Consider the following 18249-nt stretch of genomic DNA (forward strand, 5'->3'; position numbering starts at 1 on the left):
CAACGCTATTGATATGCATTGCCAAATCGCACTCCAGAAAGCCTGTACAAATTTACTTCCTTTCTTTTTTATTTTTTTTAAGATTTTATTTATTTATTTGACAGAGAGAGATCACAAGTAGACAGAGAGGCAGGCAGAGAGAGAGAGAGAGAGAGAGGGAAGCAGGCTCCCTGCTGAGCAGAGAGCCCGGCGTGGGACTCGATCCCAGGACCATGAGATCATGACCTGAGCCGAAGGCAGCGGCTTAACCCACTGAGCCACCCAGGCGCCCTTCCTTTCTTTTTTAAAAAAAGATTTATTTATTTATTTGACAGAGAGAGAGAGAGGTCACAAGGAGGCAGAGAGGCAGGCAGAGAGGGAGGCGGAAGCAGGCTCCCCGCCAAGCAGAGAGCCCGATGCGGGGCTCAGTCCCAGGACGCTGGGATCATGACCTGAGCTGAAGGCATAGGCTTAACCCACTGAGCCACCCAGGTGCCCCACAAATCTACTTTCTAGCAGTGTATGAGAATATCAATTTTCTTCTACCTCTCCAACATTAGATATTATTACTAATTTAAAAAAATTGTACGGCCATTCTTAAAGGATGCTAATAAAAATAATCTATTTTCCAAAGTAAGTAGAAAATACTGTGATTTATCCACCGTTTGGGATATTTTCCCCCAATGCTTCCCTTTATTAGCATTGATCACTGAGAACCTGTTATACAGTGACATGCACCAAATCTGAAAAATACAGGTTTTCCCTGAGGAAAAAAAACCCATCAAATACACACACACACACACACACACACACACACATCTTTCAAACACACAGAATTTTAATACATCTAAGTAATGCTACTGATGCTCATGATGTTATCATTCAAACCCAGAAGTTCACCATATAAAATGTGAAACATTCTAATTGCAAGGACATGCTAACCTGAACTTCAATATATACATATGCTCTATAAAAAGAAATTATGGTACTTTAGCTATATCATGATGACATGTTATAAAAAAAAAAAGAAGAGAATTGAATGGTGTGGCAAACTGTCCCAAACTAACTATGAAAGACTTCCTGGAAGAGATTATCTTTAATTGAAATCTAAGGGATGGGAAGGAACTGGTTAGTTTTAGGTAAAGGTTTAGAATTTCCTATTGGAAAACGTTATCTAGACTCCACTCCAAATCTGCTAGAACTTGTATAGGAATTCAGTAAAGTGTCAGGATATAAAATCAATGCACAGAAATCAGTTGCATTTCTTTACACCAACAACAAGACAGAAGAAAGAGAAATTACGGAGTCAAGCCCATTTACAATAACACCCAAAACCATAAGATAACTAGGAATAAACCTAACCAAAGAGGCAAAGAATCCATAGTCAGAAAACTATAAAGTACTCACAAAGGAAACTGAGGAAGACACAAAGAAATGGAAAAATGTTCCATGCTCATGGATTGGAAGAACAAATATTGTGAAAATGTCTATGCTACCTAAAGCAATCTACACATTTAATGGAATCCCTATCAAAATCCCATCCATTTTTTTTTCAAAGAAATGGAACAAATAATCCTAAAATTTATATGGAACCAGAAAAGACCTCGAATAGCCAAAGGAATATTGAAAAAGAAAGCCAAAGTTGGTGGCATCACAATTCCGGACTTCAAGCTCTATTACAAAGCTGTCATCATCAAGACACTATGGTACTGGCACAAAAACAGACACATAGATCAACGGAACAGAACAGAGAACCCAGAAATAGACCCTCAACTTTATGGTCAACGAATCTTCGACAAAGCAGGAAAGAATGTCCAATAGAAAAAAGACAGCCTCTTCAACAAATGGTGTTGGGAAAATTGGACAGCCACATGCAGAAAAATGAAACTGGACCATTTCCTTACACCACAGACAAAAATAGACTCAAAAGGGACGAAGGACCTCAATGTGAGAAAGGAATCCATCAAAATCCTTGAGGGGACCACACGTAGCAACCTCTACGACCTCAGCCACAGCAACTTCTTCCTAGGAACATCGCCAAAGGCAAGGGAAGCAAGGGCAAAAATGAACTACTGGGACTTCATCAAGATCAAAAGCTTCTGCACAGCAAAGGAAACAGTAAACAAAACCAAAAGACAACTCACAGAATGGGAGAAGATATTTGCAAATGACATATTAGATAAAGGGCTAGTATCCAAAATCTATAAAGAGCTTAGCAAACTCAACACCCAAAGAACAAACAATCCAATCAAGAAAGGGGAAGAGGACATGAACAGACATTTCTGCAAAGAAGACATCCAGATGGCCAGCAGACACATGAAAAAGTGCTCCACATCACTCGGCATTGGGGAAATACAAATCAAAACCACAATGAGATATCACCTCACACCAGTCAGAGTGGCTAAAATTAACAAGTCAGGAAATGACAGATGCTGGCGAGGATGCAGAGAAAGGGGAACCCTCCTACACTGTTGGTGGGAATGCAAGCTGGTGCAACCACTCTGGAAAACAGCATGGAGGTTCCTCAAAAAGTTGAAAATAGAGCTACCCCATGACCCAGCAATTGCACTACTGGGTATTTACCCTAAAGATACAAATGTAGTGATCCGAAGGGGCATGTGCACCCGAATGTTTATAGCAGCAATGTCCACAATAGCCAAACTATGGAAAGAACCTAGATGTCCATCAACAGACAAATGGATAAAGAAGATGTGGTATATATACACAATGGAATACTATGCAGCCATCAAAAGAAATGAAATCTTGCCATTTGCGACGACGTGGATGGAACTAGAGGGTATTATGCTTAGCGAAATAAGTCAATCGGAGAAAGACAACTATCATATGATCTCCCTGATATGAGGAAGTGGAGATGCAACATGGGAGGTTTGTGGGGTAGGAAAAGAATAAATGAAACAAGATGGGATTGGGAGGGAGACAAACCATAAGTGACTCTTAATCTCACAAAACAAACTGAGGGTTGCCCGGGGGAGGGGGTAGGGAGAGGGTGGTGGGGTAATGGACATTGGGGAGGGTATGTGCTATGGTGAGTGCTGTGAAGTGTGTAAACCTGGCGATTCACAGACCTGTACCCCTGGGGCTAATAATACATTATATGTTTATAAAAAATTTAAAAAAATTATTTAAAAAAAAAAGTATCTAGGAAATCCTGAGAGGACTGCCTGACTAAAATTGATGAGATCAACAGGAATGTAGTGTGAAATGTCTGGGGAGGGTAGGATTTGAACTTGAGCTATAGACTCATAAGTCACAAAATGTAGATTAAATATTGAACTTGGCTGATTTTTTAGGAATTACATGGAAAATTAGTTGGAGAAAAGAAGGCTTCTGGAAGACAATCTCCCACAGGTTAAGCACTACAGGTGGTGTTTGCAGGGAATTACCTTAGATAACTTTTTAAAATATATTTTGAAGATTTTATTTATTTATTTGTCAGAGAGAGAGAGAGAGAGAGAGAGACATCGCACAAGCAGGAGGAACAGCAGGCAGAGACAGAGAGAGAAGCAGGCTCCCGGCTGAGCAAGGAGCCCGGATGCAGAACTTGATCCCAAGACCCTGGAGTCACGACCTGAGCCAAAGGCAGATGCTTAACTGACTGAGGCATCCCTAGATAATTTTTCTACATGAAATAAAGTATTAAAATAGAAAGAAAGCATTTCTGAGACATCAATAAACCTCACTGGTGTCTTTTATGTAAATTTCTCATTGCGCCTGTTTATCACACTCTAGGAGCGGAGAGTTGTTCTTGGGAGGAAGCAAGAGAATCTGCACCAAGGAAGGAGGGCATGGGGCTGGGGAGGAGTGGGGGGCACTGGGGAGCATGCTGATCAGCTGCTGGGTGAAGCAGATTCCCAAGCATTATCCTCACCGAAGGAATTAAGAAAGGAAAGATCAAGCTTAGTTCCATTTAAAGGAGAAACCACAGAAAACTAATACTGTAAACACCTTAAATTCTTTGAAAACAAGTTTAACTTTACTATGTTTGCTATTTTTAACCCATTCCTTCTGTACTTACTAGAGCTAAAGCACTTAGCAAGTCCGGAAGAGGAGCTGTACGTTATGTTTATCAACGCCTCTGCCTAGTTCCTGCAATGACTGACCCTGAACATGAACTGAATGTAGGCCAGCCGGACGGAGCATAAAGCAGAGCCAGGAATGTATCACACACTTACTACTGGGTGGGCTGTAAATTAAGTTTAGTTTGTAGCTGCCATATGAAAAGCAAAACCTAATCAGATAAATATCGGTAGCCATAAAATTAAAAGGGATAAAGTGCTCAAGAAGAGTACAATCATTTCTGCCAGGAAGAAGAAACATTTCTCCTGCTTTTCTTGGAGTAGGAGGGGGTGGAGATGGAGAAGAGATGTGGCTGCCCCAAATTCAACAGAGGTGCCAGGAAGAGAACTCCTAGTGGAAGAGTGGGGAACAGGCACACCAACCCTGGAGTTCTTAGGAAACACAGAGAAGGGATAATCAGGGGAAGGCACGGTCCCTACTGTCAGAAGAGGACTTTGGGTTTCTGCTCATCAGAAGTGGGGTGGAGTGATTTTCTGAGAGTATGGAGAGAACTACTGGAGCTTAATTAAGAAAATAATTGTGAGAGAGCAGATTTTTACAAGGATTGGAAATGTGCATCTTTATCTGCATGTTAAATGGCTCCCGTGGCTCTTCAATGACCTCTACCACTGCATTTTTTTTCTAAAACACTTTTACCTATATTGAAATACACGAAAAGCAGTCCCGATTTTTTTAAAAAAATTGTGATAAAATACACATAAAATTTGCCATATTAACCATTTTAAGTGTACAGTTCAGTAGTGTTAAGTATATTCATACTGCCGTGCAACCAATCTCCAGAACTCTTTTCATCTTGCAAAACCAAAACCCTATACCCATTAAATCACTCTCATTCCACCCTCAGTCCCAGCCTCTGGCAACCACCATTCTACTTTCTGTCTCTATGAACTCTGGGTTCCTGTGGCACCAATTTTAAGGACAGTCTAGTATGGGGAAAGCACCCTTATGCTTAGGATTCATGTTATTACTTAACCATATGTGCATTTTTTCAAAAATGATTTCTATTTTGTAATGGGGTATATCAGGATTTTGTTACTTCTGCCGAAAGCACTCCAATTACCATGTCATTCTCCCAGACAATTCAGCTTATTTATCCTGAAAGCAAGTAACAACCTACGTAAGTCTTAGAATAATAACGAAGTGATACTTCAAACAAAATAAAAGCCTAAGGGGTGCCTGGGTGGCTCAGTCATTAAGCTTCTGCCTTCGGCTCAGGTTGTGATCCCAGGGTCCTGGGATCAAGCCCTGCATCGGGCTCCCTGCTAGGCGGGAAGCCTGCTCTCCCTCTCCCACTCTCCCTGTTTGTGTTCCCTCTCTTGCTGTGTCTCTCTCTGTCAAATAAATAAATGAAATCTTTAAAAAAATAAAAAATAAAAGCCTATGCATTACACTGTTACAGTAAGCCAAACCATTAAATCTTGAAACTCCCATCATCAAGTCAGTGTGAATGACGTCAGTTCTGCCAAACACAACCGTTCTGCAAGATGGTTTGTTTAAAACATGTCTTATATTAAGTTGAACCTTATGCCAATTAAGAGCCTAGAATTCCCAAGGAAAATTATGCATTTAAAAAATTGTCAGGTACATGTTTGCGCTCTATATGTACTATTGCTAATTAAACATCTAGTACTTATTGAGTACTTAGTATGTGTCAATACAGTGCTGGGTGCCTTATGCTGATTTTTTATATGCTGTAAGCATTTTTTAAATTTTGAAAGAGCGAGAGCATATGAGCAGGGGGGAGGGGAAGAGGGAGAGGGAGAAGGAGGTACCCTGATAAGCAGGGAGCTCAATGCTGGGCTTGATCCCAGGACCCCGGCATTACGACCTGAATTGAAGGCAGACGCTCAACCAACTGAGCCACCCGGGGCATCCTGCATTTTTTTTTTCTCTAGACTATCATAAGATACACATAACATAAAATGTACCATGTTAACCGTGTTTAAATGCACCAGTGCAGTGGTGTCAAGTGTATTCACACTGTTGTGTTATGTGCTCTTCAGTTTTTCTCTTTTTCTTCCAGTTTTTTGGAGATATTTTACACTGATTAATGTACTCACATCAACAAACCCACATTCCCATCTTGCAGAAGAGGAAATTAAGGCATAGAAAGGGTAATGTGCACGTGAATAACCAAGCTGGTTTGTATGACGCCACTTAGAGGCCCCCACTTCTCAGGCATTCTTCAGCCCAATACAATCCGTCTTCATCTCACCCCACCCCTCTCTCCAAAGAACTTGTTTTTGAATATAAGAAATTCATTAGTAATCTCCATTTGGGTAACTCAAAGGACACATTTCAGTTTTTATCATTTTGACCACTTGATAGCATACGACTTAACATTTTCCTTGTATTTTCATGGTACTACTGGTGATCTTTAAAGCTGTTTCCTGTAGCCTCTTTTTTTTTTTCCTTTTTTACTCTCTCCATAAGTCATATTATTCATTCCCATAGCTTTAAATAAGGATCTATTGATGATGCCTAAATGTGTGTCTCTAGCCCAGACCGCTATTCTGAGCTTCAAACTAGTATAACTAACATCTCTACCTAGAGATCTCAGAGAACTTCAAACTGAACATGTCCAACACTAAACTTATCTTCCCCTCTAAATCCACTCTTTTGGCAAAGTTTCCCTTCTTCTGTGGCCTCGCCAGACCCATCAGTTGCCCAAGTCAGAGGCCTAGTAGTCATCTTCGCCACCACCACGGCCCGCCCTCCATCCAGTCTATCAGCAATTGATTCTACCTTTCAAATATCTCATGAATTTCCCACTCTTCTCCATGTCCACGGCCATAACAGTAGCCAGGGTCACTGTACTTGCCTCCTATGCGATCATCTCCTATCTCCTTTTGCCCAGTTCCAATCTACTTACCCCTTTGCAGCCAGGATAATCTTTTGAAGATGAAAATGTGGTCATGTCAATCACAGACCTGGAACTCTTCAATGGCACTGTATTGACCTTAGGAGGACAAAGTGAAAAATCTTTAGCCTGACTTGGAAGGCCCTACGAGATCTTACACTAATCCCCATCTCCAATCTCATCTCTCACCACTTCATCTCTACTTCCACACTGGCTAGAATGCACTTCTTTCAAATTCTCTACACACTCTATTCTCAATGTACTATACTCTCTTCTGTTTCTAGGCCTTCACACACGCCAATTTTTTTTAATATCTTGGTAGATATTGGATGTGGATCCCTATGATCCACATCTCAAGCTAGTGAACTCCTACACATCAGTAAGATCTCAACTAAGGGAGGTCATTTCCTACCGCTGCTTCTCATACTAGGTTAGATCTCTCTGGGAACTAGATTAGGGCTTAATACATAGGAGATTGCTTAAAAAATTTGTTGACTTGGCTGAGTAGAAAAGAAGAATGACTAGGTATGGAGGTCTTTGATAGACAAACAAGTGCTCAATAAATACCATTAAATGAATGAGTAAATGAATGAGTAAATAGAAGGAAGATCTGTTTAATGAACAATTCTTTTTCCCAGAATAATATTGCCTTTGTGGAAGTAATTTTGGATACCATTCTACAAAGAAGAAAATATCCAGTTTCTTTTTTTTTTTAAAGATTTTTATTTATTTGACAGAGAGAGAGATCACAAGTAGAGAGAGAGAGAGGAGGAAGCAGGCTCCCTGCCTAGCAGAGAGCCCGATGTAGGACTCGATCCCAGGACCTCGAGATCATGACCTGAGCTGAAGGCAGAGGCTTAACCCACGGAGCCACCCAGGCAGCCCCCAGTTTCTTTTTTTAATAAATTTTTAAAAGTTTTATTTATTTTAGAGAGAGAAGGAGGGCATGCATGAGTGTGGAGGAGGGGCAGAGGGAGAGGCAGAGAAAGTCTCAAGCAGACTCCATGCTGAGCACAGAGCCTAGCGTGGGGCTCAATCCCACCATCCATAAGATCACAACCTGAGCTGAAACCAAGTCAGATGCTTAACTGACTACACCACCCAGGCACCCTGTAAAATATCCAGTTTCGAGATTAGGAGGCAATATTTTAAAATGGGTTCCAAGCTATAACATTTCACTAAAAAGTCATGTAAGAGAAATCTATGAACAATTATATGTCAACAAATTAGATAATTTAGAAGAAATGGACAAACTCCTAAAAAAACACACAAATTACCAAAACGACTCAAGAGAAAGGAGAAAAATCTCAACAGATCTGTAAACAAGTACAGAGACAGAATCTGTTTCAAAATGCCCCCAACAAAGAAAAGTCTAGGGCCAGATATGGCTTCACTGGTGAATTTCACCAAACATTTGAAGAAGAATCAATACCAATCCTACTCAAACTCTTCCAAAACCAGAAGAGGAACATTTCCTAACACATTCTATGAGATCAGCATTACCCTGATACCAAAGCCAGCAAAGATATTATAAGAAAAGAAAACTACGGACAAATGTCCCTTATGAATACCTATGGAAAAATTCTCAACAAAATAATGGTAGGCCCAATCTAACAGTATATTAAAAGGATTATACAACAGAACCAAGTGGGATTTATCTCAGGAATGCAAAGGTGGTTCAATATAAGAAAATCAATGTAATGCATCATATTCACAGAGCAGAGGGGAAAAAAACACATTATCATCTCGACAGATGCAGAAAGTATTTGAAACAATTCAACAAGCTTTCATGATAAAAATACTCAGTAAGTAGGAATGGAAAGGTATTTCTCTAACACAATAAAGGGCATTTGACAAAACCTATAGCTAATATCATACGCAAAGATAAAAGGCTGAAAGCTTTCCACCTAGGGAACAAGCCAAGGATGTGTGCTTTTTTTTTCTTTTTTTGAGAGGGAGGATGGGGGAGGGACAGAGAGAGAAGCTCAAGCAGGCTCCATGCCCAGCACAGAGCAACATGGGGCTGGGTCTCACGGCCCTGAGATCATGACCTGAGCCAAAATCAAGGATTGGATGCTCAACAGACTGAGCCACCCAGGCATCCCAGGATGTCTGCTTTTTGAAAGAAAAGAGGGGTGATAGCTGAACGACATTGTAAATGCACTAAATGCCCCTGAATCGTACACTTCAAAAATACTTAGCTGTATCTTAAATGAATTTCACATTAATAAGAAGATTCACATAGTGAATCATTTGTTCGTTTTGGTTTACTGATCTACAAGCATATTTCCTATGTTTACAAGATAATTAGTAGATAAGAGCTATAATTTAGAGATTACATTATAACATCATGAAAAACAAACCTTATTTTCAATTCAAGATAAATGAGAGATAAAAGTTGAAGTAAAAGCCTAAAAACTACTCTTAGGAGAGCTTGCAAATTTTCCTCTCAAAATTAGAATGTTCTTTAAAAAATTGGAAGCCAGATGGTCTTAAACATAAAAACAAATCTCAATGTTAAATCCAGATGGGATTTAAAAGTTAATTCTGCCACAGCTGCAGCAAAGTAATCATAACTGTAGTTAACATATTTATTTTTCCTTCAGTGATGTTTAGATCCCTGTTTCTCAAACTGGGAACTTGTTGGAAATGCAAATTCTCAGGCCCCGCTCCAGACCCCCAGAATCAGAAACTCTGGGGTCAAGGGCCAGCAGTCTGTTTTAACAAGCCTTCCAGATGCATCCTCAAGTATGAGGACCACTAGTTAAGACCAGTAGCACAAGTCTTGGCCAGTGAAGCTGCTACAAGCATTTTCTTACCAGACAATGTTGTGCCATAAGAGTTGGGTCATTTCTTGGAGTTACCATGTCAGCTTGGAACACCTGTGAGTTATCACTACGAAGAAAAAGAAAACATTTGAAATCCATTACAAAAAAAATTTTTTAAAGAAATAAGATTTCAAATACTTAAACAGCAATGCTATTAATGTAAATGGGCTCTTTATGGAGACAGCTGTGCAGATGGATAAATTAGAACGCACGCATGCGCACACACACACACACACACACACACACATGCACACACAAAGCCTTAGTTGGCTGAGCCTAAACAAATCTCCGTGTAAGGAAAGGAATTCTCAAGCATGCCACTTTACCGCTAATCATGCTACCAAGAAGAAGTATAATTTATCGTGACCCTGGAAATGTGTAATTTTCTGTGTAAACCTGTAACTGATTGAAATTTATGATTGAAGCTACAATGTGCAGTCCCAAATCCCTCTCAACTCTGAAGTTTTCACATGAACAAGAGGGATAATCAGTAGCAGGGGTCACCAGAACGGAGATTTTCACAGATATGTTTTGACCTCCTCGGTATTAAAATGTTTTTAGGTTCATTGCACACACTTGAAATGCTGAGAGGTTTCCCACAGATAATCCAGATTCCAGATTTCTAGCTTCTGTTGAGAATTTGCAAGCTGTGTCCACTCTGGGCCACATTCCCACATGGCAACAACAGACAGGAGCTAAGCAACTCTCGCCTGCTGAAGCGGGGGCTGTTCTTCCTCAGCTTCTGATGGTGCCTCGGCCCTATTTGAGTTTGGGACCCTGAAGAAGTCTTGTCCCTTTTATGTCTTGTTTTTGTTTTAACTTTTTATTTTGAAGCAGTTTAAGACGCACAGGACATTGCAAAAATACAGAGTTCCCACGTAGTTTTTATCCAGGTTTCCCCGATGATGGTAAGAAGTCAGTGTTAACACTTCCTTTTTTTTTTTTCCATATCCAATCAGGTGCTAGGTCTCTCTTATCTTTTTATTTATTTATTTATTTATTTATTTATTTATGTTGTATATATTTATATTTATTTATTATTTATATTTTTATTATTTATTAGATTTTATGTATTTATTTGACAGAGAGAGACAGCGAGAGAGAGGGAACACAAGCAGGGGGAGTGGGAGAGGGAGAAGCAGGCTTCCCGCTGAGCGAGGAGCCTGACTCGGGGCTTATCTCAGGACCCTGGGATCTTGACCTGAGCGGAAGGCAGACGCTTAATGACTGCGCCACCCAGGTGCCCCTCTTACAGCCATCTTATCCTTTTCAGGCTCCTTGCCAAAAACCAATTCCAAGCCTTTTTACTTTCCTACGGACTCTGCAATCGTCTAATTTGTCCCTTCATTTTGGTTTTGTCCCTATGGCAGTCTACCTGCTCACAACTTTCAGTAACTCTTTATCATGAGCTGAGTTCAGTCCCATTCCTTACTACGACATTCAAAGCCCACCACCATTTAGCTCTAGACTTTTGGATTTCATGGACTAGTAAAATTTCAAAACAAAATCTTGGCACAAACATACAGTTGCTAACCATCTTTCTTTTGCCAGTAAGGTCATTAAAAAAAAAATCCTACCATCTACCAACACCATTGTTTCATTTATGAAAGGACAATTTGGTATTAAAAAAATTATAACTGACAATCTCAGGATAAAGTACAGTCCTGCCCAGGAGAGGACAATTGGCCAACTATATCACAACGTATTTAAGTACTCCGCTCTTAACTTTAAAAAAAAAAAATGGGTGGTGAAAAATTCACTCAGGGTCAGCACTGGTCAGCAGATGAATATCTGGGAGCCAGTGATCCAGGCAGAGTTGACCAGCTCTCTGGAATACATCTGTTTTTCTGTCTGCAGGCTTGTTCCATACACTCCGCATGCTGTCCCAGTTACCTAGCTCCCCTCTCCCCGTCTGCCTCCTATCAATTCTTCAGTACCCATCTCATGCTTCTTCTCCAAGAACATTCTCCTATTCCTCACCAATCCTGCTGTCATTTCTCACTCCGCTCTTCGAATCTCCCTAGCACTTTCTTTCTGTCCCTAAGCATAGATCTTACTCTATCATATACTTAAGTCCTTTGATTACTTATTTGCCCTACTAAGTTAAAAGCTTACTGAGTCGAGATACAACTTTGCAGCATGGTCATTTGCATATAACAGGCAGTTATTCAGTATTTTATGAGCACATAGGTGTATATATGGGTCTAAGTTTTACTTCATTTTCCAGTCATTTTCTCCTATAAGAACAGGAATGGATTCTAGCAGTCATTTATAACAAAGCTGGAGGGACACTAATGAGTTATATATTTCCACTTTTTTGTATGTGGTGGGGGGGATTCTTAAGGCTGGCACAATTATATTCTCCGCTAAAATTTTGTCTGTCGATTTTAACAGGACTATAACTGAAAAAAATCATTGAGGAAGCATATATTTCAATTGGTAGGAGTCATTCAACATGAATTCCTAAAATCCTAGTGGTATCTACAACTGAGTTAAGTGCTACAGCTTAGAAAAAGTGAAGGCACTATAACTAGACACATGTTCAAGGCTCCACATCAAATGACCAACAAGCAGCTCTAAATATCTAAACTGTAATATGTTTATGCCAGTTATATTCACAAAGCAACCATTCCCTATGGCCACTATTCTCTTTCCATGTTTATAAGAATTTAATAAAACAGATGGTCAGCAAACTTCTGCAAAGGGCCAGACAGTAAGGGCTTTGTTGGACATCCAGTCTCTGTGCCAACTACTAAGGTCTGTCACTATAGTGGGAAAGTGGCCCTGGATAATAAGTAAGCAAATGGGCATGGCCATGTTCCAATAAAACTTTATTTACAAAATCAAGTAGCAGGATGGATTCGACCCACAGGCAGTTGTTTCACTTTCAAACAGTTTAAACGCAGGGTCAGGCTAGAGGTATTTACGGGGGAAAGACACTGGCAGAAATCCTAGAACTTGCTCTAATCCTCCTAAGAGCCAGAGAAACGAGACAAAAAGCAAACCTACTACCTTTAAACAAAGTTATTGACACCAGTAGTGAAGTCAGGTAAGTAGAGGGCTAAAGAGGTTCAAACCTTTTGACATTGGTTATTTTTATTAATACAGGATGTACACAAAACGGTGCAAGATCTTCTTTAAAAACAGTAATACTTACACTAAAGAGTTAATATTTAAGGAACAAATTCTCCAAATTCTGGCACGAGAGATGGTGTATACATACAGGAAGCATCAAGCAAAAACTGGAAAATTACTTGAAAGAAGTGCAACAATCATTTAGTGACAGAAGCAAGGCAACGAGTACCGGAGGCTCCGTTAAGTGAAAGTGAGGGAAGTGAGCAATGTGCGTAAGTAACCGGAAGGAATGGAGGTGAACACGAATTCAACTGAGGCGTTGTGGGATTCTACTCTAGATTGTTCTCGCTTCCCTGACCACACCCTAAACTGGCCACAAGCGCACAAAATCTGCCCTCAGGAGATCATTTGGCCAAGTTCCCTGACCTCAGGCATGTCATATATCATCTTTATGCTACCTCTTTTTTGACAACTGGTCCACCTTGCATTTTCTTGACCTTGAACTCCTACTAACTAGGTATATAGGCAATTGCCTCTTACCTTTCTGTACCAATTTTGCTTCATCCATCAGGAGCGGAAGCTACGTAATTTGACACTGTAACTATGCTCTAATATGATAAAAAAAAATTTAAGTCCTTTGCAGAACAAAACAAAGCATGAAGGGATAACTGCCATCACTCTGTTTCTTGTTTGCAACTTTTTTTTTTCATTTCATAAAGGCTTCCAATAAAACCAACATTCTCCCCAAGTACTTTCTTCTAGCAGAGCAGGTTCTTAACAATTCATGTTTTCATACAACAGGAGTAGAGTCAATCCTGGATTTATAGAATGTTCTTGTTTTCAGCCCAACATGCACAGCTGTGGCCCCTTTATTTCTCTATTTTAAAATATCATGTTTTTTTGTTTTTTTTTTTTGCTTAATCTTACTTGGCGTTTCCTTTTGTACAGTATATTGTTCCTTATCTCAAATGACCAGAAAGCTGCATTTGGTTAGAGTTAATAAGCTTAGAAGCTGAAGAGCACCTGGGTGGCCGTTTGTTAAGCGTCTGATTCTTGGTTTCGGCTCAGGTCATGGGATCAAGCCCTGAGTCGGGCTCCAGGCTCAGCACAGAATCTGCTTGAGTTTCTCTCTCCTTCTCCCTCTGCTCCTCCCCCCAAACTTGCACTCTCTTTAAAATAAACAAATCTTTTTTTAAAAGCTTAGAAGCTCATTAGTAGTGGACAAATCACTAGCTGAGGAATCAGGAGGTACAGGTTCCTTGTACTGGCTCTATTACTATGTCATTTTAGAGACTTATGGGCCTCAGTTTCCTCATACGTTAAATAAGGAGGGTAGATCTGGTATCCAAGTTCACGTCTGACAGTTGTGATTTGTACCTATCAATTAGAATGATGCTAGAAAAGAGAGGAGCAAACTTACTAACACAGGGAGTGAGTGAATTTTTCAAACACTTTTACAATACTGATAAAACTTTATGATACTGCGATGTGAGATCCAAAATCTTACTTTCAAATTCTGTTTTAAGAAATTATAAGCACATGTCATGCCAGACTTTTGGGTATGTGCAGGAAATAGTTAACCATCAGTTAGAATGGTGTTTCTAAATCTTACGCTTTTCATTATCAGCCTTCTAAGGAGCTGTTTTTGACACCCCCCCCATTACTCCCTCTTGAAAATTTTCACAATATTTTTGTATTTATAGCTGTGGCTCATACATAAAAAGAGCAAGATTTTTTTTTCACATACCCCCAAGAACCAAGTTGGGGGCAGTATTGGCCATTGAGAACGCAAAATTTAGGAGATGAAGTTTCTGAGGTACCTAAACTTTTTGTTCAAATAAAAACTAGGTGGAAAAAGGTCCAAGCTAAAAAAAAAAAAAAAAAAAAAAAAAAAGCCCAAGCTTTTTCGCTTGTCACCATTTCCATTTGCTGGAGGTAAAGGTCAGAGGTGACAAAGCAGCTGAGAGAATGACAGAAAATTACAGTCATCACAGAAGATCTGGAGGTGAGGGTGGGGAATGCTCAGCTTCTTCAAAGGAGTGGGTAAGAGGTGGGGTGAAGTTAGAAAAGTGGTGCTCCACACCAATAGGTTGCTGCTTTTGGGTCCCGGTGGACTGTCAGAAGAGGACGTCCAGGTTCACATGTGTGTCAGCCTCAGGGTAGGTGTGCGCTCTCCCTCCAGCCAGCCCATCCCACTCCCCCCAAAGCTGAGGGTGAGATCTCCGGAGAGCAGGAACAAGAGAGATACCTGTAGAACCCCGAGGGAGAAACGCAAGGGAATGCTTTATCTGAAGTCTCTTTCCCCACCTCCTGCCACCCACCCGCTGCTTGCTCACCCAAGCCCACTGATCAAAGGGGCGCTGTTGGATCTTCTCAGCATGTCATCTTTGGTGGTTGAACTCGACAGCAGCTCCAAGTCTAGTTCCATTTTCTCTTGTGCCATGTCCGCGTCGAGGAAGAAACCACTGCTTGGTTGGAAGTTCTCAAGGTTTTCTGGCTCCCATTCACACAAGGACAAATCAGCTGGGTGAGGAGTTGTGGACAGACAGGAAAGGGCGGAAAAGAGAAGAAAGGAGGAACCTCTTAGACGTGTGAGGCGCTCATCTTTGCAGACCTACCTACCATCCCTAATACCAGTGGACACAAAGTAGGGGGCAGGAGTGGCTCAGAACCTCCTACCCCCCCAACCTCGGGGTCCCTCACGCTGAGAAGACCCTCCACCTCAAAGTCTATAATGAAAATGAGGAATTTATCTTAGTCACCCCCGCGAATCGTTCTTTATTTCTCTCAGCAAAGGAAACCCCAAGTAAGGCTTTCCGGCCAGAACAAAAACTACAACCTGTCGCCTTCGAGAATCCGTAGGGTGCCGCCCCTCTGCGCCTGCGCCCCGTGCCCGGCCCGCTGACGCATGCTTATTACGCAAGCAATGAGAGTCAATGAGGGCGCCTTTGTCGGCCTCACCCGGGGCGCACGCGCAGTCTTAGGAGCCGCCTTTTTACCCCAAGCCCAGTCCTCTCTTAATTCCTAGTGGAGATTCACCGTGGTTGTTCCTCTGCGGTGTGAATCCTGGGATCATTTCACTGATCGTTATTCAGGAAAGAAGGGGTGGGGAGGAGTAAACTGTATGGGAGCGCTGTCCTTCCTGCGCTATGTCTAATACTCAGTCTTCTCAGTTTTGATTAGCCCATTATCCTCTTATAGCTAAGGCCGATAAGCTTGTGAACTCCCATGAAGAATTTTTCCATTCTGTTATAGCCAACACTACACAATTGTCATTTAAAAAATGCTCTACGTCTGGGAAGAAAAAGCAAGCCAACCCAAGCCCCGCCACCTGCTCCTAAAGTGCCCCGGTAGGGCGCCAAACCGAATGAACCAATTGTGCGGACGAATCATTGTTATACATGTGATCTCATTGTTTGGTTTTGAACCATAATCGTAAGTGTATTTTTACACTAACTAAAATTGAGCTTCTCAAAGCTATTCATCTAAGAAAATGATTTGAGTTAGAGAAGCTTATTTACTTAAAACAAATAACTCAGAATTTAGTACCGTCCAAATCAGGGTTTCTGTTTAGTAATGCTGTCATGGCTCAAACATTGTAAGAATTGCTCTTTTAGAATTTTTCACCACCAGTTAGTGAGCCACAATGAGTACTGAAATCTGAGCTACATGCTAATAATTTTGTAAAACCATACCTTTTAAAAAGGAACCATTTGGAGGACTGGCACAGAAGGCAAGTGTAACTACTGAAATGAGAGTTATTAATTAAAGTAATCATTACGTGGTATAGCACTTTGCAGTTTAAAAAATGTCTTCACATATTTATCTCAATTGGTTCAATCATGAACCCTGCTCATCTAATCAGTGGTGAACTTAAAATAATGGGATTATCTTGAAACAGTTCATGACAAGTTATGACATGAATGATCATAATCATTCCTCATTCATTCTGAGAATAGGATAAGAAAAGCTTAATTATATTAGGCAGAATTGGGTTATCTAAATCCCAGACATGAGGACGATTTGGAGTCTCCTTTCCTGATGTAAGACAGGTTAACAATAGCTACCATTTTTCATACACTTAATTATATGCCAGGCACTGTCCTAAGCACTTTAAATATGTAATTACATTTAATGCTTACAGTAACTCTCTGAGGTGGTCACCATTACAATGCCTGTTTTGCAAAGGAGGAAACTGAAGCCCAGAGGGGTTACCCAAGTTATAACTGCTAAGCAGCAAAGCCAAGTTTCCCCTTCCCTCCTGTTTAAGTGAAAAGACAGATGAGGTGCCTCTGGATATTTCTCTGGATACTATTTATGTACTCATAAACACTTTGATAAATATTTATTAGATTAATTTACGAATAAACTCAGGTTTAAATAACCTGACATTCACAGCTATTGTGTAAAGCTGGCAAGTCATTTCTATTTTACAGCTGATAAAATTCTAGAGAGATTAATGGCATGTAATTAGGTAGCAGTAGAATCTGAGCTGATACAAAGATCTCCTGATCTGTTAAAGTTCCCAGGGTACCTGGAAAGGTTACAAAAGATGACAGTTAAAGCTGAGTAAAGGCAGGGTGAAGGTAGAAGGCAGTGGTAAAATACAGAACAGAGGTCAAAGCCAAACTGAATAGCAGAAAAATGGTGGGTCCACCAGAAAACAAGTAAATCTTCCCTCAATTCTACTGCTCATTTTACTTTTCAAAGAGTTTGTTAATATTCGTGGCAAGTAATAAGGTTTAATGGATATATTTTGAACGGATAGACAATCTTATCATGCCTAAGCATCACAAATATTAATTAAAAAAAGTCTAAGTACACGAACACTAAGAAAATAGATAATAAAATGACAAGGAAATAGCAACGGAGAGACTTTCAAGAAAAGAGGTCGTAATATGAAATGCCTACATGCTTGAGATGGCAAGAAGTATTCAGCTATTATCAAAGAGGAGGAATTCTCTAACTAAAGTGTAGCCGAATGCCAGGAACCCGTAGTATGTATACAAATTAGAATGTCTAAAGGAACAAGTACTGGAAAAACAATTCTATATACTATAGTGGCAAACAACATTTAAAGAAATTATTTTTACTTCTCCCCCTCTCTCTTCATGCATTATTATACTAACCGAGCTCTGTGTCATGATCATCTCCTGCTGTTCCATAGCAGTATTCCATGATCTTAGATGGCTGGTTTACTTAGATCTATACTTTGCTGCTTATGCTGCTGTCTTTGCTTGTCCCAGTCTGCTGTCATTTGCACCAGGCCTCTTACTTATGAAAGGTGTCCCACAAATATGTCATAATCTTTTGTTTAGTTTGTCAGTGGTCATGGCAACTTTTAAGCAACTGGTTAACCTTTAGTTATCATAAGAGCAAGTCAAAGACAAGTTGAACCCAAGCCCACAA

General features: G+C 40.4%; 1 protein-coding gene across 4 annotated transcripts in view; it reads right to left on the bottom strand.

The window, feature by feature from the left end:
- The window catches only part of LOC125092103 (P2R1A-PPP2R2A-interacting phosphatase regulator 1-like), a 71526-nt gene extending 53456 nt beyond the window's left edge, over positions 1-18070 (bottom strand). For 3 of the 4 annotated variants that reach the window (XM_047716410.1, XM_047716411.1, XM_047716413.1), the window contains exons 1-4: positions 17970-18070; positions 15177-15363; positions 9757-9832; positions 6950-7036 (exon numbers count right to left, since the gene is read on the bottom strand). In XM_047716410.1, coding sequence (XP_047572366.1) covers positions 6950-7036; positions 9757-9832; positions 15177-15363; positions 17970-18018 — 399 coding nt within the window. In that variant the 5' untranslated portion in view covers positions 18019-18070. Of the gene's footprint in view, positions 1-6949; positions 7037-9756; positions 9833-15176; positions 15364-15679; positions 15732-17969 lie in introns of those variants that run through there. The other variant, XM_047716412.1, reaches the window with a different exon arrangement.
- Positions 18071-18249: the final 179 nt, after the last annotated feature.

This window comes from Lutra lutra, chromosome X (assembly GCF_902655055.1).
Source record: "Lutra lutra chromosome X, mLutLut1.2, whole genome shotgun sequence".
NCBI classification, from domain to species: Eukaryota; Metazoa; Chordata; class Mammalia; order Carnivora; family Mustelidae; genus Lutra; species Lutra lutra.